The sequence below is a fragment of the Lodderomyces elongisporus genome, chromosome 6 (genome assembly GCF_030384665.1).
Source record: "Lodderomyces elongisporus chromosome 6, complete sequence".
NCBI lineage: Eukaryota > Fungi > Ascomycota > Pichiomycetes > Serinales > Debaryomycetaceae > Lodderomyces > Lodderomyces elongisporus.
In genome coordinates, this window is record NC_083678.1 from 634,762 (window position 1) to 658,188 (window position 23,427).

The following is a 23,427-nucleotide window of genomic DNA, read 5'->3' on the forward strand; positions in this document are numbered from 1 at the left end:
TCATGGTGATATTAAGAATATTATAGAAGCGACGCTACCAGATGATTTATAATGTCCTTAATATGATAGTTGAGTCAACCTTGAACTTGCAACAAGGTTATGAGTTCTTCGAAATGTGGTATGTGGCACAAATAACTACTGTTGTACCTTCTACAAACTGTTGAATGTCTTAAACACTTTTTTGTTGAAACGCAAGTTGATTTCTAAGTAGAAACTATAAACTAAATTCGAGAGCGCAAGTCCTCCTTATATAGTCCGACTTGACACATAACGAAAACTATTTACGTAGCAATACGCAGCGTATGTGCTATATCTCATCTTGCCATCCGCTAAGCCACAAAATCACATGAGAAAATGTGACGTCAGTTCTCTGAGCCCTATTCTAATCGTACCTAAGGTCCGATATAGAACATCATGTAAAAACACGTAAAATAAGCCACAATAAGCAAGAGCTCACAAGCTAGAATAGTTTACTTTTGATTTCTCAACATTATTATAAATAACTTTTTCATTTCAGAAAAGCACCAATTTTTTGTTCAATTGTGTAAAAATTGCTAAAGACGAAATAATGTCAGAGAGGAAATAGAAAATAAAATATAAGAAAAAACTGGTTATTGTAATAATATTCTATTCATTAGTAAACGCTCACATACACATACATATACGTATATATATAAATATAGTAACTTTTTAAACATATTTACTTTCTAATTGTATTGCACACTATTATTCAGCGATTCTCGTAACAACAGTACCTCACTGGCTTTGGTAGAACCTTGCTTTTCAACACCATGGTTAGCACTACTATCAACGTAGATATCACTTCCCGGTGTCGAAGCCAAATCCTTATTAGAAGGATCCATACCCTTTCCACTGTGGTGCCAATTCATCAACGAGTGGCTCGTGTCCGTGCGGTTCGCTAGATTTGGTGACGAATTTACCATAGATACCGTTGAATGTTTCATATTCACCAACTGGCGCAACTCATCGTTAATTTCCTCTTCAGAGTGTAAACCTGCCGAGAGGTATGGCGAGCTTGGCATGTTTGCTAGCGACAGTGTTGAGCATGGCGCTGGCGCTGACCGCAGGGGTGATGTGTTAGTGTTAGTGTTAGTGTTTGGTTTTGTTGACTTGGACGCACTTACTAAACTGAGGTTTTGGTCCACTGGCGTCTTTGAATTCGGACTATTTTGGTCCCCAGGAGAGCGAGATGAAAAGAAATTCATCCAAGTGGTGTTTGTGTCCTCGTGGATGGACTGTAACATAGCTTCAAAATCAGTAAAGTCTTCTGCTGTTGGTGGAGGATTCGCAGAGCCATTAGGTGCAATATTATGCGACGAAAGAGGAGGACAATTTTCTTTGTCCTCGTCATTGTGTATGTTGATGATCCGAGTATTCTGTTTTGTTGCTCTTCTAGCCTCGAGGGCTTCGTAGTTGATGATTCTTGTATTCGACTTGGCAGCAACTACAGGAGGCGTTGCACCGGGAAGTGGGTCTATATCCGTACTTGGCCCTCCATAAACATTAAGCTGGTTTAACAATTCATGATACTCAGGTGTCTGTCCAATGGGAGTAGGATTAGTACTTGAATTTACATTTGCATTTGCATTTGCATTGACGTTTGTATTGGAATTGTGGTTGGTGCCGGAGTGATACTTGTTTTGAATGGCTTGGTTAATGACTGACGGTGTATGTGAAGGTGTTGGAAACGTAGCAGGCGATGATGCCAACGTTTTCTTGTTTACCAACACACCTAATGCAGGTCTAGATTCCAGGTCGTCTTTAGGGTTTCTCATCTTGAGTTTTTGGTTGTAGCGTTGCTGCTGGTTATATTTTCTCACCACATGTTCTGGTCTCATGAAACCTTTATTTTTGTAAAAAAGAAAGCATGCATTACAAAGTGGCCCAAGCATACCCTCGTAATGTTTTTTGTTGAACTCGGTCGCCCGTATGAGTTCCGAAAAGTGTGGTTTATATTCCGTCTCGAAGTATTTCCAATTAATCGAAGTCAGGGTTTGGCAACATGGATTGATACATTTCAAACCATGGTTCTCTGGTAACTTCGACATTGGAATCGTATGAGTTCTTTTGCTATCAAGATCCTCTGGAAGCTCAAATGGAACATCTTTGCTAACATATGGGGGCTGTTGGGGTGTAGCTGGTGATGTAGCACTATAATTTCCATCATCTTCATCGTCGTCGTCGTCGTCGTCATCGTCATCAATATCAACATCAACGCCAACGTCAACATCGTCATCGTCATCGTCATCATCATTATCATTATCGTCGTTATCATCACCAGCACCTTCTCTTCTTCTTCTACCACTTTTTCTTCTTCTTTGTCTAAGAACTTCCTCGTCTTCACCCACTTTGTACTCTGGATCATCAGATGAATATGATTCTTCTTGTATTGGCGACGACTCCATAATTGGCGTATTAGTAAACATTGAACGCGTTCTTACAGCTCTTTGAGGCAACAACTGTGAAGTAGAGGACAAAGGGATCTGTCGGTGTTGGGTTGATGGCGCTGAAGGCGTTGACGGCATAGAACGCTTTTGCCTCTTTTCGGCATTACTGAGAACTACTTTGTCCAGGAAAAACGGAGCCAGTTTGAATCGATCCTCGACATTATCCCGGCTATACCTTTGCGATGATATCTTTTCAGCCACGCGGTATGTGTGGCGAGGATGAGGATGAGAATTTGGGTTTGAATGTAAGTTTGAATTTGGAAATGAAGGAAGTGATAGTGTTCTAGTTGCTTTAGCAGCTGGTGTATATGCAGATGTAGAAAATGATGCAGGTAATGGTGTTTGCGAATGTGCCATTTTTTCGTAAGGTCGTTTGCGTTCTTCACGTCGTGTTTTATAGCTCGGTTGTATAGGATGCTCTGGGCGCAGCAGCAGCAGCAGAAGTGGTTGTTGTGTATACGGTTGCGCTGCATTTTTTACGACATGACCTTCAATTGTGTGTAGTTTTAAACGAATCTCTAATGTCAATGATGGTGATGGTGATGATGATGACGACGATGATTTTGTGGAAGAGGAAAATAAAGCACTCTTTTTATTTCCAAAAAGTACGTTCGCTGACATGTTTTGACACACTCTACCTGGTATGAGGCATGAGTCTTCACTTGTAAGTAGCGCAGATAGTACACCATTGCTTACAAACGGTTCTTCTGGCTGCTCTGTGATGTCCTTGTAGTATACTGCGTAATCTTCAGAGTGAAGTTTGAAATTTTCGGGATTACCTTGTAAAAGTTGTTGTATACATGTTTTCAATTCGATAGCACCCAAGGTAATCATTTCAGGTTCTTCTGATAACAGTGACTGCAACGGCACATCCACGGTTTGTACAGAAAATTGTTGCGACGACCGGCACAAATATGTTGTTTGGGTGCTGTTGTTGAATGAGTAGAGAATTTTAATCTGCATCAGCTTCAAGCTGTCCTGCTCAGTGGTCATGATGAAGTCTTTCTCTGTATATATTTGTATATACAAATACGTGTGTGTGTGTGTGTAACGTGTGTAACGTGTGTAACGTGTCTCTTTAGCTTCTCTCGAGTGGAAAGCTTACGTGATGCAATATTGTAATATTTCAAACGGTAATTGAGGTCTCTTGCTGGCTATAGGTTGATGAAACTCAGGTGAACGATGTTTGCCACGAAGTTTGTCTGTTCTTGAGTTTTGATGATAGTATTACTCATACAAGGTAAGAAACAGATGAGATTATTGCAAAGAACTAGTTCTTATTTCCAACTTTTTTTTTCCCTTTTCTTAATTTTCTTTTCCTTTCTGTTTTACTTTCTAGAATACTGAAATTTTGAATATTTAAACTATAAGATTATATGATGTTTGCTGTGTTTTGTGTACTATTGTGTGCGTGCGAGTTTTGAGCGTGGCAAGCTTGTGGTTAGTTTAAATTTACGTGATGAAATCAAAACAACGCGAAACTTGGCGCGAATAAGTTCCGTCTCTATCTCTCTTTGTCTCATTTTCTTCTTCTTTATTTTTTTTTTTTTCATTTATATATATTTTTTTAATTTGCAATTCACGAGTCTGTGTAACAAAACAAAGGAGCTACCACCACCATTACCAGCGCCAACCCTTTGGCAAATTGACAATTTGGCATTATGGCACTTTCCGCTACCAGCATCCTTTCTTTTCCTTTCCTTTCCTTTAATTTTTTAATTTTAATTTATTTTTATTTCACTCTCTATAATACATTATATACAAAATTCAAACAAAAAATGAAAATAAAGAACAAATAATAGGAAAATCTCTTCTCATATTTTGTACAAGTCAGAGACCCGATGGCATTAAGTTAGGTTACATCGGAGCTTAGTGATAGCGTTCAAATGAATAGCTTACTCAGTCAAATGTTCTCTATTTCTTCACCACCCTATTCACCTATTCACCTAAGTTTTCTATATACATAATAAAGGTTAGCTACTACACAAATTTGTCTAAAAAAAACATGGTCTAGTCTAATCCAATAATCTCTTTAATCTGTTTTATATTGACCAGTGCCAATTCACGTGCTTGGTCGCGTCCGGTTTTGCACACCTCATCCAAGTAATCTTTATTTTGTAACAAGTCATTGTATAATTGTCTCTTGTCGCTGAACTCGTTTACAATCAAGTCTGCCACATAATCTTTTAGAGACTTGTGATCCTTACAATGTTGCACATCGGCTGTGGCTTCAGCAATAGTCTTATCACTCAAACCTGATACAATATTTAAAAGATTTGATATACCTGGTCTATTCACTGGGTCATAAGTCCATTCGCCTTGTATAGAGTCGGTGACGGCTTTCTTGATCTTGCGTTGAATGTCCTCAGGAGAATCTGTAACGTATACACAACCGGCTTGAACTGGGTCGGATTTGGACATCTTCTTCTCCGGGTTCTTAAGACTAAGAATCTTTTTCGCTGGTGTTAATAGGGTCTTGGGGATGGGAAAATATTCTTTGCCGTATGTGCTGTTGAATCTGGTGGCAATATCACGGCATAATTCCAAATGTTGTGATTGATCATCACCCACTGGTACATGTGTAGATTTGAATAATAGAATATCCGCTGCCTGTAGAGCAGGATAACAGAAAAGTCCAGCTTTTGTCGCTTCAACCGTGGCATCGTCTAACACATTGCTATGTTGTGTCAGTTGTGCCTTGGACTTCCATTGCGTCATACGATTCAATTGACCCATACTCGTCATACATGTCAAATACCAGTTGAGCTCCAGATGCTCTGGTACTGCAGATTGGAAATACAAAATACATTTGTCAATATTCAAACCACTGGCCAAGAGGCTTGCAATTGCCTCGTACCGATGACTTCTCAAGTTTTGGCTAGGTTGATGAATCGTGAATGCATGAAGGTCAGCTACTCCAAAAATGAACTTGCTGTCAGCATTGGAATCAGAAAGTGTTCTCCAGCTCTTTACCGCGCCCAAATAGTTCCCCAAATGGATTTTCCCCGTAGGCTGGATCATGGAGAATACCCGAGATCCAGCAGGTAAATGTTCATAGGTGCCTGTTTCTTGTATTGCTGGTGTTTTGGAGGATGAAGACACACATCTCAATGAATCTATCTTTCTCGCAACTTGTGCAGTTGATATCGCATTCACATTGTAAACAGATTGCACAAATCGCACAGCTCTTGAAGCTGTCGATGATGTTTTTATAGTATGTCTAGATAGCATCAGTGTTTGCTGACTATTATGTGGAGCTCACAAGCTAATTTTCATTCAGTCAAATTTAAATGGGATGGAACGTTTTAACGCGCACTGAGGAATCAACTCTAACCAATTGTTTAAGTGCCCCAGAAAAGAAAAAGCATACACCAATCCGTACATCTATAATTCTGTAAAAGTATAGAGCTACAGACCATTTATTCTCCTTGTAAAATCAAGGTAAAACTTTGAGATTTTTCTTCTACTTTTTTTTTTAATTCTTCTTTATTCTTTAGCCTTCTTTTTTTTTTGTAAAAGAAAAAACTCAAATGGAGAATTTGAGTTGGTGATATTGATTCTCATTCCAAGCCCTCTTGTTTCGTTAATTGTAAATTCTATAAAAAATGCAAAATACAAAAATACGATATCAAAAAATGATATTCATTACAAAAAATCCTCTGCTATTGGTCAAATAATTACTGATGGATAAAACACGGATTTATATGAATGCACATGAATACACACGGATATACACAGACAAACACACATAAATAAGTACATGGCCCATTTTCTCTCTCTTTATATTGTTTCTACTAGTCAAGAAAATAAATAAATAAATGAGTAAATGAGTAAATGAGTAAATGAGTAAATGAGTAAATGAGTAAATGAGTAAATGAGTAAACCAACAGAAAACCCAGCCATTCTATCACCTTATGCGCTTGATGAATGTCTCTTACTTATTTGACATTTTGCGTCTGCATTGTGTGCTTTTTTGGATTTCCAACAGATTCACTCTGCTCATCTGCAAAAGCACTATTTGCATTTCCGTTTGCATTGTCCATCAAAAACCCACCAACAACATTATCAATCTGTATTCCATTTTTTGTAAGTCTCTTTTCCAACTTCAACCGCTGCAACTCTCTCCATCTATTAAGCTTTGAATATTCGTGCAACTTGAAACCAAACACTCTTGGAACATATGTTTCCTTCAGATGGATAGGGATCATGTTGGGGAAGTTTTGGAAAAACATTGCAGGGAAGGATGTTCCAAAGTAAGCACCATCAATCACAGAATGACGTCCTGATTTGGGGTTATACAAATCTTCGCATTTTGAACAATACAATTTGACGCTAGCCATCCGCGGCTGGTCATTCAAGCCAATAGGGAGAAGGGGGTTTAGTTGGCAGTGTACACGGGGACAGTATCCAAAATCGCCGTTTCTAAACTTTTCAAACATTTTGTTCAAGCCTCGAGTAGTAAGGATATATCTTGCATGGATAAGCCCGTACAATATACGAGCGTTGTGTTCTAGCGTGTCTCGGTGTTCTTCTGGCTGCGAATCTATGTCGATGACATCTGTAATGATATCTATCAATGTTGGTAATTTCGACACTTCTTGATTTAGGCCTGTCAAGTTGAAGCGATCGCGTATGTATTCATCATCGATGTCACAAAAGTATTCATTCCCCTTGATCCCTAAAAACGAATCAATCCAATATTCTGTGAAATCCGAACTCGAATCTGTTACGTATTCTTCGTTAGCCATTATTTTGTGATGATGATGATTATGATTATGAAGGTCCTTGTGTATTCGTTAATGCGAATCTGTGACTATGTGCGTAATTGCTTATACTGCTAAAGGTGAGGACTACGCTGCTGTTGCTGCTGTTGTTGTTGCTAATGATGATGATGATGATGACGAACGAAAGATCTAGAATAGAATTGCAATCCAATATACAACACCAGCTTTTAAGTTTCCAAAACAACTCAAAGTTATTGATAATCAAAATACAAGGTATAGTTCAATAGCGAGAAATAAAAATCTGAGATAATTATACTTGTAATTATACTCGTGTGTGAAGTGGTCTTGCTGATATCGTTATCTCAAATAGATATGTCTCCTCCCTACTGGCTCCCTGTTTTTTTTTTTTTTTTTTTTTTCTCTTTCTTTTTCTATTCTCGTTTTCTTTTACTCTTCTTTTACTCTTCCTTTAATTCATTCTTTGTATTTCCCCCCCTTTTCTGTCTGATAGATATTGATTTTCCGCGAGAAAGGATCGCTTGCATTAAGAGTTTATAATCTAAATAACTTTGTTTACTCTATTTACATTGATTATATTGTTTCACACTTTCGAGACAAATCAATTTTGGAACTTTTCGTCAAATTAATAAAAAGTGGATGAGTTCAACTACTAAATAGAAACCACCTCCCCCCCGCTCCTCCTAAAAAGATAAAAAAAGATGAAATACTTGCTTTTACCTCATTTGTTTCACAGTGGAGAAATACACTGTTTAGATGTCAATCTGGACAATACTAAACTTGTTACAGGTGGTAAAGATCACAACATCAGTATATGGAACTTACAGGAATTGCTTGCTGTGGCCAATCTACATAAAGAAGATCCTGCGAAATTAGGCTTGGACAAACTGATACGCAATATTAAACCTTATCAAGAGATTACTTGCCACAATCTGACCGTGTGTGTTCTTCGCTGGCTACCAAATTCCAGTAATAAATTTATTTCTTCTTCAGTGGATGGATCCATATATTATCACGAATTCAAGAACAATGATGGTAACAAAAAACCTTTTACCACAAAGATTTACCCATTTGAAAAGGTGTTGAATGCAATACCAAGGCCAGAACTGGTGTCAAAGTCCTTGGTTGACTTAACTGTTTCCAAAGATGGAAGACTAGTGGCTTGGAGTACGTTGGATAAAAAGATCTTTGTTTACGACATTGAAAAAAGCACATTCCAAGAATTATATGCTTCAAGTCTGGAGGGCGAGGAGAGTGCAGTTGTGCAACGCAGCTTGGCTTTCAACAATGTTTGCAATTATCTAGTTTCAATAGGAGATGATACCCAAATCAATGTTTTCCAATACATTTATGACCCCACTTCAACATTATACAAGTTTAGACTAATTAATCGAATCACCAAATTGCTCAATAAAAATCCGTTGAACGCAAGATACAAAAGAATATCCTGGTCACCAAATGGCGAACTCGTCACTGTTCCTACTGCGAATAAGAATCTGACGTCTCTTATCACATTGTTATCTTCACAAGATTGGAATGCAAAGGAAAGCTTGGTAGGGCATGACTTGAGCTGCGAGGTTGTCAAATTTAGTCCATGCTTGTATTCTGAACTTGAAAATGAAATGAATAACATTTTCAATGTCGTTGCTTCAGCAGGTTCGGATAAAACTTTGGCGTTGTGGAACTCGTCGAAACAAACTCCAATTACAGTGCTCACTGATTTGGTTGATGGGCAAATCTACGATATTGCATGGGCAATTTCCAAAACAAAAAAGAAAGAAGAGGTTTCTGAGACAAATGAAACGATAAACAGCACTGGGAATAACAGTTTGCTATTTTGTTCATCACTGGGCAATTTGGGTATTCTCTCTTTTGATGCAAATGAATTGGGCTACGAAATATCTAACCAGACGTTAGACCAGCTAAAGAAATTACAAGAAGAGCTGGTAAAACCAATGTCATATAGATATGACTACGAGTCGAATGGTAATCGTAAACCCTCAGCTATAGAATACATCGATCAAAAAGATGCCATAGATCCTTATGCGGAGATTCTCAATAAAGACATTAGGGACCTTAGAGACAATAGGGACAGTAGGGATGGAAATAAAGATGGTAAGGACGAAGCCATTGACAATGCTGAGCAGCGAAAGAAAAAAGGCTCCATTATTCCAGAGGTGATTGACGCTCCTAATCCAATCAAGGCATCACCACCACTAACTTTGCATAATAAGCAGAGTTTATCGAAAGAGAACACCACACAAACACAACCAGAGATACAGGCACAAACAGCACCAACGAAGCCAACCGCGAATATTGCTACAAGCACCGTTGTCGCTACCGACGCCAATGTCGATGCCGATGCAAACTTAAACGCAAATGCAAATTCAACCGCAAAAAAAACACTTTCAGCCAGAACTACAAACACATCCGCACACACAAACGGACCTGATATTTCTAAAACACAAAAAGTATCGACAAAAAACGGTAAGCGACGGATTCAGCCTACTTTACTTTCTAATGGAAACTCTACAAATACAGAAATCATTAGAAGTAGTGCACCTGATGTTAAGCAACAGACAAACTCAGCAATGGAATTTGATAAGCCATCATTTTCTGTATCTGATCGATTTGCAAGGGCAAAACGAACCAGAAGCGAAGAGAATGGCGAGGCCGAGCGAGGAAGCTCTACAACTAAAAAACCCAAAAGAGAGTTGGAACCGGTCAAATTCATAGGTTCAGTGATTGTAAACCCCAACACTACGTTTTCCAAGATACGACTAGCAACACCCAAGGTGCGAATGGGATTCCAAGTTTGCAGTAAAAAGGATGAGCTGTTTGTTTTGGATGTCAAAAATGGCTCTGGCAATGAAACCAAGCCTTCGCGAATCACTTATCTTCGAAACGAAAAGGAAGTTTGGTGTGACTTTATACCTAAATTTGTCCAATTAGCTTGTGAAGGTGAAACCTTTTGGGTGATAGCAACAGTTGACGGACAATTATTATCATACTCGAGATTATCAGGTAAGAAACTATTGCCGACGATTGTTTTAGGATCTCCAGTTTCGTTTTTGGAAAGCCATAGCAACTATTTAATGGCAACCACAAGCATTGGTGAACTATATGTATGGGATATGCTTCGAAAGAAATGTGAATTAACTTGTTCTATCACGTCACTTTTGGAGCTCGGAACCAAATTTCAAGATGACGGGCTTCTAAAGTCTGATAGCATTACCATGTGCTCAATCACTTCCAAGGGTATTCCATTGGTTACGTTGTCAAATGGAATGGGCTATCTTTACAATAAGGATTTAGAGGCTTGGCTAGTAATCTCCGAGTCATGGTGGTCATTTGGTTCATACTATTGGGATAGTGTTGAGGATGAGCGGGAGAAATCGTTGCAAACGATGAATATGTTCAATAACAAAGAAGAATCGATTATAGAGCTTTTGGAGCATAAGACAAATATCGAAATCATTAGAAAGACAAGAACAGGAAGAGGAAAATATTTCAACAAAATGGCCAAGAATATGATTATGAAAGAGGGATTCGAAAGTTTAGAGAACACCATTTCGGTAAGTCATTTGGAAAACCGGATTCTTTGCTGTGAACTTCTTGGTGAACACAAGGATTTTCACAATTACTTTAAAATCTATGTACAACGTATTTGCGAGTTGGGTCAAAAAGTAAAATTATATGAAGTTTGTGATGAGTTGTTGGGACCCGATGTTCAAGCATCTAAACAAGACTTTTCACAAAAAAATGATTGGAAACCTACAATTTGTGGCTTTGACAAGAGAGAGCTTCTTAAAGAAGTCATTGTGTTGTGTTCCCAGTTTAGAGATGCACAACGAGTCTTGCTTCATTTTGCTAAAAAGATTAATCTAGTTGGTGACAGCTCGGAAGTTGAACTACCGAAAGTATAAAAAAGTCTCGATTCCGTATAGATCATAAGATGTAGTTTCAAATTCATCATCAAAGACTTATGATGTACAACTGAAAGTACATAGCTTATAATTTATGAGTATTTGAATTGTCCCATTTCTTAGTTCCCAATACACCATCTATTTTTCCTTGTTGATTGCGTGCAAGATCTTTTGCGCCTGCCATATACTCAACGAATCCGTCAGGTCCACAAACAATTGCCAACGCTGCAGGTTGTTTCTTCTCCTTCTTTGTCACTTGGGCCTGCTCCAATGCCGAGGTATACCGCTCGCCTCGTTCCTCTGCTGATTGAATAAGTTTTTCCTTAAGCCCCGGTTCGATTTTCTGCTCTTTCTCCTCGTCGCCCATAATTTGAAGTTTCACATTAAGTGCTTCCTCAGGAGTCAAATTAGAGGTGGATTGCTCCAACCTTTTTGGTGAATAATAGTTTGGCGGAGTCGGTGGTAAAACTGTTTTGGGGTTGAGTTTTGTTTTTCGTTGATTATCGTAATGACATTCAAAATCAATCCGGTCTAGCTTGTCCAAAAATAACAAGAATCTAGTTAATATACCCAATTCACCAGGTTTTTGTGCAAAGTAATGCAAATTAACATGTCCCAAATACGGATTTTCCGAAAAGAGGACTTGTAATATTGGTGCAATACCCGTGCCTCCAGCATAAAATGTCAAGTTGTCCATTGGTGGAAACTTCCGATCCCTCAAGAGCGAGTCAATAAGGTTATCAGGCTCAACTTTTGAGGGTAAATCCTTAAAAATGGGACGTTCATGTACAGTTTTCAATGGATGATATGGGAATCTATATTCAATGTTTGGCCCACGTAATTCTAACTCATCGCCAATTTCTTTACTAGTAATGTATCTCGATACTTCACCTTGAGGGTACCTTTTGATGTAAAAACACATTGTTCCGTTCCGTGAAAGATCGTCGGTTGCGGGGTTGAAAATTTTTAACAATGGCGCCTTTTCCCCCGAGCGAGTGTATTCTGATTTCATATAGTACATTGGCAATGGAGTGTACGATCTAACGACATTGATATCGGGTTGACGTATCTCAACCGACCATATCTTGTCACCATTCCATAGTTTTTTCAGCTCTCTATTCGAGGCAAAACTATATTCCCAACGATCGTACTTGGGATGCACCTCGATTATGTAATGGTCATCATCAATCTTTTCTTTGTGCGTAATTATGAACTTGTGGAACTCATCAACATCGAGCAAGTCATTGCTCTTTTGCCCTTCGCTGTTGTCATCCAAATACCAAACTTTAACAACATACACACCCCATGCACCCACGAGGACAGTAAGAATCTTGGGAATATACCTAGTCCAGCGTGATATTTTTTTCGGCTTGTTTAAAAGGTTTAAGGAAGGGTCGTCTTTAGGTAGGTCCGGGTACTCAAATGTAAGTCTTTTATGATTGAGTTTTGGTATGTATGGTTTTCTATCTTTCTTGAGAAGACTTTGAATTCCATTAGGACTTTCATCCATGGGCGCTGGCGCTGATTTGGATGTTGTCGACTTGAATGTAAAGCTTTGCAATTCGTGATTGTGATTATCTTTCTTTGTTAGATCAGCATTTTTATTATTTTTATCAGATCCGTTATTCTTATCCTTCTCTTCCTTTGGTTTTCCAGGAAACTCTGGTCCTCCACTAGTGAATCTCACTTGTGCTAAGCATGGCGCTCGTCGTAAATATCGCAGAATAACAGGTCTATAAACCGAAAGAGGCATCGCAATTCAATAATCAATGGTGGTAATGATGAGGATTAATCGTTGATGTTTCCAATATTTATTTCTCTGGGATCTAAAGATGCGTTTAGCGGGAGTTTTCTTTCATTTTCATTTTCATTTTCTTTCCTTTATTTTGTTTTTTATTTCTTTTATTTTTTGACCTTTTTTTTTTCTTTTTTTTCTCTCAGCTTTGATCTGGACTTGGAAAAACTGTAGCACAATCTGTGAGCATTAAGCTCCGAAACATTTACCTCCTAAAATCCACATAATTCTCTTTATTTGCAAAGAAACAAATAAGATCAATATACCATATTCTTGTTATACATACACCTTTTGGCAATACATTTTAATTGTCTTTAATTATCATTGTCTTCAACTTTTTATTACCTGTATAGATTGTTATGAAATTATTGCATTCAATCAAGGCCCACGATGATAAGGTATGGAGTTTAAGTTCTCATCCTACGCTCCCGTTGCTTGCCACTGCTTCAACTGATAAGTGTAGCAATATCTATCGTCTATCATGTTCAAATGCATCTTCATCCTCATCTTCATCATCACCATCATCACCACCATCACCACCATCGTCGTCGTCGCCTCGCCGCAACTTCCCGCAGATTGCTCATTTGGAAGACACACATCGTCGATCCGTGCGTTCTGTTTCTTTTAAACCGCCCATGGGCGGTGTAGACCACCAAGATTCCAATATCTTAGATCTTCCTGCATTGGCCAGTGGCTCTTTTGACTCGACGATTTCTATTTGGGGCATTGATGAGCCTGATGATGATAATACATATGAGATTGAAGAAATCATTGCAAACCAAAAGGAGTTTTTGGCATCACCCGGAAACGAATGGAATCTTATGGCCGTCATTGAGGGCCATGAGAATGAAATCAAAGCAGTTGACTGGAATTTCAGTGGTAGATACCTTGCCTCATGCTCTAGAGACAAGACTGTATGGATATGGGAGACTGATCCCGAGACTTTGGAAGAGTTTGAATGTGTTGCAGTTTTAACTGATCATACGCAGGATGTGAAACATGTTACATGGCACCCAACAAGAAACCTTTTAGCAAGTTCCAGTTATGACGATACTATACGAGTCTACAAGCAAGAGTTTGATGACGATGAGTGGAGTTGTGTTGGCATGATTGATGGGCATGAGGGCACTGTATGGTGCTCAAAATTTGAGAGTCCCAAAAGTCCCAAGGCAAAAGATGGTACGACACGGTTAGTTTCCGTCAGCGATGATTTGTCAGCAAGAGTTTGGGCGTCAAAAGATAACACTGGGTTTAATGGCGGCAGTGAACAACTCCAATCCCAATCACAAACACATTTACCCAGTTCGATAAGACACAATACCGAGGAAATGGTTTGGGAACAAGAATCAACTTTACCTCAAATTCATACTCATGCAATTTACTCTGTGGCTTGGTCGTCGTCAAGTGGGAAGATTGCTACTGCTGGTTCCGATGGTCGAATAGTAGTATACAAGGAAACTAATGCCGGATGGGAAGTAGAGAACATTCAGGAGTCAGCTCATGGGGTTTATGAAATAAACTGCGTTATATGGGCGAAACTTGATCTGGATCAAGAGGTGCTTATTTCGGGAGGCGATGATGGTAATGTCAACATTTGGGAAGTATAAAGAAAGAGCAACAAAAAAAAAAGGAAAATCAATTATTCATATACATTTATAGATCTTAGACTAAAAAATCAACCCGATTAGAATAATGAACAGGGCAACGCCAATAAGGATCATTAAACAGCAAAATAATGTACCACTAGAACGTCTTTGATATCTCTGTGCACTTCGTAGTTCACTTGCAGCGTGACGTGCATTTGAACTATAATCAAAAATATTATTCTCTATGCTATCGACTTGCAATTGTTGCTCATTAATTATTGATGATAGGTTTGAAAAGATATTATTGATTTCTTGCGTATCCTGATGAATCTGATGAATCTCACGTTCTCGTTCTTGTATCAATAGTGTTTGTTGTTCCAATTCTTCGGCATTTACGGGCTCATATGTTATTTGCACCTGCTGCTGCTGTTGTTGTTGTTGCTGTTCTCCAAATTCCTGCTCATTTGAATCCTCTAATCTTGAATCACCTTGGTCCTCATTCGGCAATTGACTCTGTTGCCTCACTTCAAATTTTTGTTGGTAATTCTTGAATTTCGCAAGACTGTCCCTAACTAACTTTACTTGTAAGCTTTCCTTCTGTTTCAAGTAATATACAGTTTCAACATCACCATGGTCACTCTCAATTTGTTTTATTGCATCATTTAATTGCTTGACAAATTCATTCAACTTACGATACGATTCGGTACATTTCTTGAATGAAGAGCTTAATTTTTCAGCCAAAAGTTGATCTTCTTCAGCCGGCGTTTGATCGAGATTAAGAAGATCTTTGCGGATTGATGAAAGAAGAGTATGGTCAATATGATGTAGCTGGTTTTCGATACTATCTGATAAGGCTTCGAATTCCGGGAAATCCTTGTATTTGTGGGAGGTGTTGGTAGCTACTCGTTCCAAGTCGTTATCAAATGCGTTGTTAAAGGACATCGTATGGAGTGTGGTAGACGAAAGATGGGCGGAGGGGCGGAGGGGCGGAAGGGAAAGGGTATGAACTTGTAGGATAAAACAAAATTGAAATTAAAAAAAAGCAATGATGCGCTTGGAAGAAAGAAAAGAAAAAAATTTGAAGGAAATAGAAAAGTGAATTAAAAATGGAGAAAGTGGATTGGAATCACGAAAGAAAAGATATTATTAAAAAGGTATCTGAGGTTGATGAATATACTAGGTACGTTATAAAGTGACTTGAAAGTGTCACCTAGCTCTAAATTAGACGACTCAGGCTGTGCACTTTTTACTGAAGCACAAAGTCACAAGTGATAAGAAGTGGTAGCAATTTATATTCCAACACCAAACTAAGAATATTTGAATAAGAAAAATAAAGAACAAAACTAAGGAAAATAAGTACAGACAATTCATGTTCACAATTAAACAACAACAACAAAAAAAAAAAATTACAACTGTAGCCATGACTATTTAATTTATATCAAAAAGTACATTATAAATGTTTCTATAGGTATATATTTCTGTATATATATAAATGATAAGATAATGAAATATTGAAATATTGAAATATGAATGTGGTGGTGTCAAGTAGATATACCAGATGGTAGAAACCTGTGGTCATCTCTACATAAATGTATCAATTGTCTCCACGATAAATTTAATCTTCTTGTTCCGCAATAAACTTTTCACATTCCAAAGCAGCCATACAACCGGTTCCTGCAGAGGTGATGGCTTGTCTATAGATCTTGTCCTGGACATCACCAGCAGCAAAGACACCGGCAACCGAGGTTTGTGCAGTACCTGGCTTGGTTTGAATGTAACCATCATCGTCCATCTTTAATTGGTTGGCAAAAATTTGTGTTGCTGGAATGTGGCCAATAGCGTAAAAGAGACCATTGACCTTCAACTCGGATTCTTCTTTGGTCTTGTTGTTGTAGATTTTCAAAGCTTGTAAGAGATTACCATCACCAAGAGCTTCCTTGGCCTCTGTGTTCCACAAGATTTCCAATTTTTCATTGTTCATGGCTCTCTTTTGCATGATGCTTGATGCTCTTAACTGATCACGTCTCACCAAAAGATAAACTTTTGAAGCATACTTTGTCAAAAACAAGGCTTCTTCACATGCAGAGTCACCTCCACCAACAACTGCCAATGGATTGTTTCTGAAAATGGGTACTGCACCATCGCACACAGCACAAGCAGAGATACCTTGTTGCCAGTATTTGTCTTCACCGGGCAAATGCATTCTCTTTGCTGAAGCACCTGTTGCAATAACGATAGCATCAGTGGTGATTGGTTCTTCGTCTTCGTTGAATTCAGTCCACAATTTAAATGGTCTTTGCGACAAGTCACATTTGGAAATGGTTTCAGTGATAATCTCGGTACCGAATCTCTCACTTTGTTCTCTCATTCGTTCCATCAATGTGGTACCGCTGATACCTTGAGGGAAACCTGGGAAGTTTTCAATATCGGTTGTAGTAGTTAATTGACCACCAGCAGCAACACCATTTGCCAACATACCTTCGTACAAGGTTGTCTTGATCTCAGCACGAGTAAGGTAGATTGCTGCGGTGTGAGCAGCTGGACCTGAGCCAATGATTGTAACTTTGTGATGAACCATTCTGACGTGTTGTGCAAAGAAATGGTTATATCTATTGGATTTAAAAAGTAAAGAACTAATTTTGGTTTCTTGTTTTATGTTCTTGTTGTTCTAAGTAGTGATGGAAAAAAAAAATTTGAAAAAAAAAAGAAAACAACCAAACTCGAATGTGTTAAAATTGTTGGATGAAATGGTGGGGCTAGATATGGGTATTTATAATTTCGGCTGGAATTTGCATTTGCACCTGCACTCGCACTCGCACTCGCACTAATAGACAAAAAAAAAAAATTAACAAGAAATTACCGAGAAACAAACGAAATCGGAGAACTATTAGATTACTAAACATTTGAGAGTTATGTTACACTAGAGTTTCCTCATTAAAAAAAAGAAAGAAAGAAAGAAAGAAAGAAAGACTACGTTCTATTAGATCTAAAAGAACACTCTAGGTGTCATGCCGTACGATATATCCAGATTGAATACTTCATAATTTTTTCTTTGTTTTCCTCTATTCATGCATGCTTACTCTATCCGCTAGGTTCATCTAGACATTACTTTAGTACTTGAGAAAAAACACATGTATTAAAAAAGAAATACAAAAGATCACTAATCATTGTGCGGAATCTAGACCTGTATCTGTATTTGTAGAGTATGTATATGTATATATATATATATATATATATATATATATTTGACCAGTGCGCACTACCCACTCCAATACTGTGCTTACTAAATAATTTGCTTGTTCTAAAACGTCTCTGGCTTCATAAAGTTAGTCACGTGATAATAATATGTGAGTCTAAAAAACTTGGTCTGTATGTTACTTATATATATGCAATAAATATTGGTAACTGCTTGCTCCAGACTTTAAATACCGTACTTTTGTTATTTTTTTCCTCCCCCTCAGTTCCTTTGGATGTAGATAAACATACATCAAATGTGTTTATCATTCATTTATTCTGTCAGCTTAGTACAAATTGCTTGACAACGGGACTTTTCTGCATCACTGGGTTCAATAACACACTACTCAAGAACCATTGAATACTTTTTCTTCTCTCCTCAAGCCAACTATTGCTCATCAATACCCGGTCAACACTAATTACATCTTTCGGTGGTGGCTGCGGTATAACTATTTCCTTATCCTCACTATAATATTCTTCTAAGTCTGCCCACAATTGCAAAATCTCTCTATATCGTTTGTATATGGTAACAGTTGAGTAACTCAAATCGTTGATTGTGATCTTAATCTGCCACACAACATACAGTTTACCCCTAAAAGCCCATGCCCCCTGACCTGTAACAAGATGGTGGTCTCCTATTTTAACATCTGTAATGTGACTAATATGGTTCTTGGTGTGTGATTCAATGGTCTCACCATCTCGTAGTTCAATCGGAAGCGGTAGTATATTATTTAATTGTGAAGCAGACCTTTCTCGTCTCTTTGGTCTATCAAGCGGCATACTAGCTCTTATGGAATATTTGCTGATTGGAAAAAAAATGTGGCACCAGATGGTATAGCTAATAAAATATGGAATCTAGTCAAGTTCAAGTTTTAGATTCAGTTGTAGTAGCAACTATAATTGTGAGTATAGTTGTAATGGTAATCATGAAAATGTATGTAACAATAGCAAGAGTAGTAGGTGGTGCCTACTACAACAATGGTTTCTTGTCCAAGCACCCTTTCTCCTCAGAGATGATAACGATGTTGATATCTTTGTGGAATGGAGTTGTGTTTTTAATCTATCTTCTTTTTTGAAGTCTTTTAATCTTTTAGTCTTTTAATCTTTTATTTTAGTTTTTTTATTTTTTTCTATTCTTTGCTCTTCTATCTTCGATTGTGGGGCGGCCACTAACTGTAGGTAAACATTGCGAAATATCAAATCTTGAATTCTTTGGTCATCTTAGTTTTCATTCTCGGGCTTTTCCACCTTTACATCGCATATTCTTCTACTGTTATTACAGATTCGTACATTTTCGTAACGAGAGCCACCAACATAGTACCGGATGGATATAATAAGACGCAAGTACTCTCCCTGGAAGATTCTTCAGCACAAATGGCAAGCACGTAGGGACATTCCGTTCCGTCGAAAGTTTTTTGTTGGATACGACCTTTATGGCAATACTTATTGGGAATTTACTGAGGATAAGAATATGTCGAGGTTAAGGCGCAAGATGCAACCTTTGAGACAAGAGTTATTTGAAGTTGATTATTTTAAAACTGTACCTCCACAGTGGCTACAATGGCTTAGAAGGACTAGGGATAAAGTTCCAACGCTAGAGGAGTTGATACAGGATCAAATGAGACAAGAAAGGATGAAGATGCTAGCGGCTTCAGCGGATGAAAAATGGAAATTGGAAAAGATGAGGTTGGAGCAGATTGAAAAGATGAAATTGCAAACGGAATTGGACAGAGTTAAACAGGAACAAATACCAGCCAATGAGAAGCAAAACAATCTTGATCAAACTGAACTAGAGTCGCTGCAAGCACCGAAGTTACTGCACACGGACCACGCACCAGAGTTTGACCCATGGAAACAAGCGGATGAGAGTCGAGATAAAGATCCAATACAATCGGCTTCTTTAAGTCCACAAAATCCTGCTGCAGCTACGGAGGTGCCTAGAGAAAGTGAAATTGAAAATCCATGGAAACAAGCGGATGAATCAAGGGATAAAGATCCTATTGAGGTTGCTTCAATCAAACCCAGACAATAAAAGTCTTTAATAGAAAAGAAATTGCCCAGTTTCACATGGATGGGACTGAAATTCTTACTTTTTGTTTTTCTTTAGTAAATAGAATCGTTGAAAAGCCAATGTACAAATATTTAAGACATATTTAATATACTTCTACATAAAAACTCTTTTTTTAAATTCTCAATGGTTTATACACTTTCTAAAAACTCAAGACAAAAACAAAGACAATGGAAAAGACAAAGACAAAGTGGCTGCAAAAAGAAAACAGTTCTTACTCCAACACTTTGTTCAAAAATTTGACAATCTTGACAATGCCAAAATACTTGACTTCATCTAAATCACTCAATTTCAAATTCGGATCATCGTTTACTTTGTTCACAATTTCGTTTTCAAAGTTCAACGACCCAACATGAACACCCCATGGCTCTATTATGACATCGACATATGGCCCATTTGGCTCTTCTCTTTTGTACTCATGAACGTGTGGATCAAATATACCACGCGAGTCTTGCTTAGGTTTAGGTAATCTCGAGTCCACTGCGTATTTGGCAAACTCAATGATATCATCCAAGAATGACTCGTGTTCACCAGCAATAACAAACACTGAATACCCCGGTTTGGAAAATGTAGGAATTTGGTCCCAGTCACTTTGTTTATATGGACAATTACCCGGTGATACTGTTAATGTTTTGTGGTTCAACTCACCTTTCAATGCTTGAGCTCTTGATGCTTGAGAAAACCAAGAATATTGTATAAGGTCCTTTTTTTCATTGTCATGATAAGAGTGCCCTGGAGTGTGTTGTACTTTATCTGCAGCAAGCTTCACCCAGGGACTGAGCAACACCAAGGACCTTGGGTATGTCCATGAGCCTCCTTGTTCGCTATGTATCCATTGGGTAAATGTTACTGCGAGATGTCCTCCTGCTGAATCACCAGCAAGGATAATATTGGTGTTGCCTTCTTGTTCAGTGAGTCTTTTGTAAGTTGCAGCCAATTCATAAAGTTGCGTAGTCAATTTATACCCATTTGATGCCAAGCTGTAATCTAATAAAAGTACAGAGAGCCTGGCTCTTTTGGCTGGGTCCACTAATTGATAGATACTCAACAATCCCTCAATCTGGGCAATCAAGGTTTGTCCGTAATAACCACCGCCGTGGAGATAGATAATAATTGGGTCATCTGGTTTTCTGTTTGGCGCCTCATTGATCCAAATACTTTGTTGGTCATACCGTTTGTTGTAATTGTGCAAGTTCTTGACTATGCCAGGGTACAAGTTACCAATAATGTTGTTGAGCAAGAAAGGGTTGGTATAAAGTGTGAGGTATTTGGCATCTGGAATGGGAAGCGATAGTTGCTTTCTGAAGAATAAGAGCTTCAATGACTGTTTCAATGAATGCTTGTATTTGGGATTGATACCGCCAAGTATGGGGTAAGTAAGGATGAGAATCGCTGCCTCAAGAAAGAAGGTGATGATAACCCAGATACCTTGTAAGGAGATCATTATGAGAGTGTTTTCTTTATTTTCTTCCTTTCTTTTCTTCTGATTGAGTTTTTTGATTGATAAAGGGTGTTGATATAGCTATGAATTCAAACCGTCAATTATGACTGTTGTTTTTTTTCCCCCTTTCAAATACAATTGTTAGACTAACCTATCAATCTACATATATATATATATATATATATTGCAAACGCCATACTAAATGAAGGTGGATCTTGGCGTTACAATTGTACGGATAAACTGGAATAACAAGTATTGCAAGTAAACTAATACAATAGTTTCAACAGCAATCGAAGATACTCATTGGCTTACTAATCCACACGTTTGTCTTTGTTTTGTTGGTTTATGGCACAACTTGCTTATCAATTTAAGAGAGAAGAAAAAAGTGTGGTTCATTGCCGGGTTTAGAACATGTTGGAACATAATCTGTGAGAGGGAAAGAAGAAGAAGAAGAAGAAGAAGAAGAAGAAAGAAATTACTTCTTAATAGCACAGAAAGATTGCTAAAATTAAACAATTAATTAACCCGCTATCGGTGTTAACTTTTCTTTTTATATCTTAATTTCATTTTGTGCTATCTAGCAATTAAATAGCTATGGAGCCTCTTAGGGGTAAAGTGGGGAGGCGGGGAGGCGTGTGTGTGTGTGTGTGTGTGTGTGTGAAATTCTACAGAGCCTTCCAAAACTTTACAAACTGTGCAAATAGGGGATAAAGGAGTTGAAAGTTTGTAAGCTTGAGTTTAAATAGGGGAAAAAAAAAGAAAAAGAAAAAAAAAAAGAAGATGAAGAATAAAATAAAACTGAAGAACAACCAACTACATTGTCTTTTGGAACATTGAACTTGTCACATACTTAATTTAAGATAATCAGTATGGAACAGATGCAATGGAAGGTTTGAATTGGTTACTATGATACAAAGCCTTCACAACAAAAACCTAATGCCCTTGCCCTGAAGACGCGTTTCTTATTAGCAAATTAGCAAATTAGCGTATTAGCGAACTCAAAACAAAAAGTAGAAGGAAGTCAAAACACGAAGATTGTCTCACAATGATAACAATAAGAAATGGAAATAGATTATTAAGGCAATGTATACATTTCGACACGAACCGCTAATCTCGATATTGACTAGTTTTGTACCAACGACCTTCTCTTTCAAATTTTGTTTTATATACTTTTGTTTGTTTGATTGATTGATTGATTGTTTGTTTATCTGTCTGTTTGTTTGCACCATTTACTTTAGCCACACCAGTGTTGAAGATCATGCATCTTACGGAGTTAATAACTATGTGATTACGGAGTTAAGAATTATATGATTACGGAGTTAAGAATCATATGATTATGGAGTTAATCTTAATTACCTAAAGTGAAACGTATGGAAGGATACGATTATACAAATTGGATATGTATAAGGATTTGGGAGAATATATAAAGTGATATATTCCCCAATAATAGTTTTTGTAGTTTATAGTTTTATAAAGTATCAAATTGTGATAACAAAAGTAGTACAAAATGTCTGAACGGATCCTTACATTACAACAACCAGCTCTTAATTGTCCAAAAAAAAAAAATTAAAGTAAAACCCAATACATTTGCAGCAACTATTAGTACTTCGACTAGTAAAAGTTTCACCATACCTCTTTTCTTTTAGTGGCCCCACAACTTAGACTCTGCCGTAAGCGGAAAATTCATGATGACCTGAACCAGTAGATTTACAAACTTCAAAAAGAAATTATAAAAATACATGTGTATATAGATATATATATATATATATATATATGTATACATAAAATACAATGCGAGTTCCTGCGTAATGGACCCGCCCCTAAAATCACGTGATTTGAATATATTTATATATACATATATATACTATGTTTGTTTTCTGTTTCTCAAAGAAGTAAAAGAATGGAGGTGGGGGAAGTGGTGAGGCGGTGAGGGGCGGAAGAGGTTAGGCAAAGAAGTTGAATGAACTTGTCGTCTCTATCGTCAAAAATTTAGGAAATAAATATCAGGGACCTCGTTTCCTATTTCCCACCTGCAGCATCTCCTACTCCTTCTTCCCCAACACACATTCAAACATACATGCACACATACATACACAAACTGAATACAGCTGTGGTTTCTAATATCTTCTCTTACTGAGTAAGCATATATAGTATGTACAATTATCCC

The 23,427-nt window shown here is 37.7% G+C and overlaps 11 protein-coding genes across 11 annotated transcripts; 3 read left to right on the forward strand and 8 right to left on the reverse strand. All coding sequences in view use genetic code 12, as the record gives it.

The window, feature by feature from the left end:
* Nucleotides 1–707: 707 nt before the first annotated feature.
* PVL30_004722 (uncharacterized protein) lies at nt 708–3,461 on the reverse strand (the record flags this gene model as incomplete). Its single annotated transcript, XM_001524815.2, has 1 exon — nt 708–3,461. One exon carries the CDS (start codon nt 3,459–3,461, stop codon nt 708–710), a length of 2,754 nt encoding a protein of 917 aa, XP_001524865.2.
* Nucleotides 3,462–4,478: 1,017 nt separating this feature from the next.
* Nucleotides 4,479–5,699, reverse strand: MSW1 (Tryptophan--tRNA ligase, mitochondrial; the record flags this gene model as incomplete). Its single annotated transcript, XM_001524817.1, has 1 exon — nt 4,479–5,699. One exon carries the CDS (start codon nt 5,697–5,699, stop codon nt 4,479–4,481), a length of 1,221 nt encoding a protein of 406 aa, XP_001524867.2.
* Nucleotides 5,700–6,406: 707 nt separating this feature from the next.
* CKB2 (casein kinase 2 regulatory subunit) lies at nt 6,407–7,216 on the reverse strand (the record flags this gene model as incomplete). The annotated part of the gene is made up of 1 exon (XM_001524818.2): nt 6,407–7,216. One exon carries the CDS (start codon nt 7,214–7,216, stop codon nt 6,407–6,409), a length of 810 nt encoding a protein of 269 aa, XP_001524868.2.
* A 695-nt stretch (nt 7,217–7,911) lies between these two features.
* On the forward strand, nt 7,912–11,136 carry HIR2 (the record flags this gene model as incomplete). The annotated part of the gene is made up of 1 exon (XM_001524819.2): nt 7,912–11,136. The coding sequence occupies one exon, from the start codon at nt 7,912–7,914 to the stop codon at nt 11,134–11,136; it is 3,225 nt and encodes a 1,074-aa protein (XP_001524869.2).
* An 85-nt stretch (nt 11,137–11,221) lies between these two features.
* On the reverse strand, nt 11,222–12,889 carry CYC2 (mitochondrial peripheral inner membrane protein; the record flags this gene model as incomplete). Its single annotated transcript, XM_001524820.2, has 1 exon — nt 11,222–12,889. One exon carries the CDS (start codon nt 12,887–12,889, stop codon nt 11,222–11,224), a length of 1,668 nt encoding a protein of 555 aa, XP_001524870.2.
* Nucleotides 12,890–13,290: 401 nt separating this feature from the next.
* Nucleotides 13,291–14,538, forward strand: CIA1 (Cytosolic iron-sulfur protein assembly protein; the record flags this gene model as incomplete). Its single annotated transcript, XM_001524821.2, has 1 exon — nt 13,291–14,538. The coding sequence occupies one exon, from the start codon at nt 13,291–13,293 to the stop codon at nt 14,536–14,538; it is 1,248 nt and encodes a 415-aa protein (XP_001524871.2).
* Nucleotides 14,539–14,598: 60 nt separating this feature from the next.
* On the reverse strand, nt 14,599–15,459 carry PEP12 (SNAP receptor; the record flags this gene model as incomplete). Its single annotated transcript, XM_001524822.2, has 1 exon — nt 14,599–15,459. The coding sequence occupies one exon, from the start codon at nt 15,457–15,459 to the stop codon at nt 14,599–14,601; it is 861 nt and encodes a 286-aa protein (XP_001524872.2).
* Nucleotides 15,460–16,132: 673 nt separating this feature from the next.
* TRR1 (thioredoxin-disulfide reductase) lies at nt 16,133–17,095 on the reverse strand (the record flags this gene model as incomplete). The annotated part of the gene is made up of 1 exon (XM_001524823.2): nt 16,133–17,095. One exon carries the CDS (start codon nt 17,093–17,095, stop codon nt 16,133–16,135), a length of 963 nt encoding a protein of 320 aa, XP_001524873.1.
* Nucleotides 17,096–18,033: 938 nt separating this feature from the next.
* YPT35 (PX domain-containing protein ypt35) lies at nt 18,034–18,531 on the reverse strand (the record flags this gene model as incomplete). The annotated part of the gene is made up of 1 exon (XM_001524824.2): nt 18,034–18,531. The coding sequence occupies one exon, from the start codon at nt 18,529–18,531 to the stop codon at nt 18,034–18,036; it is 498 nt and encodes a 165-aa protein (XP_001524874.2).
* Nucleotides 18,532–19,075: 544 nt separating this feature from the next.
* On the forward strand, nt 19,076–19,783 carry PVL30_004731 (uncharacterized protein; the record flags this gene model as incomplete). Its single annotated transcript, XM_001524825.2, has 1 exon — nt 19,076–19,783. One exon carries the CDS (start codon nt 19,076–19,078, stop codon nt 19,781–19,783), a length of 708 nt encoding a protein of 235 aa, XP_001524875.2.
* Nucleotides 19,784–20,033: 250 nt separating this feature from the next.
* On the reverse strand, nt 20,034–21,263 carry PVL30_004732 (uncharacterized protein; the record flags this gene model as incomplete). The annotated part of the gene is made up of 1 exon (XM_001524826.2): nt 20,034–21,263. One exon carries the CDS (start codon nt 21,261–21,263, stop codon nt 20,034–20,036), a length of 1,230 nt encoding a protein of 409 aa, XP_001524876.1.
* Between the last annotated feature and the right edge of the window lie 2,164 nt (nt 21,264–23,427).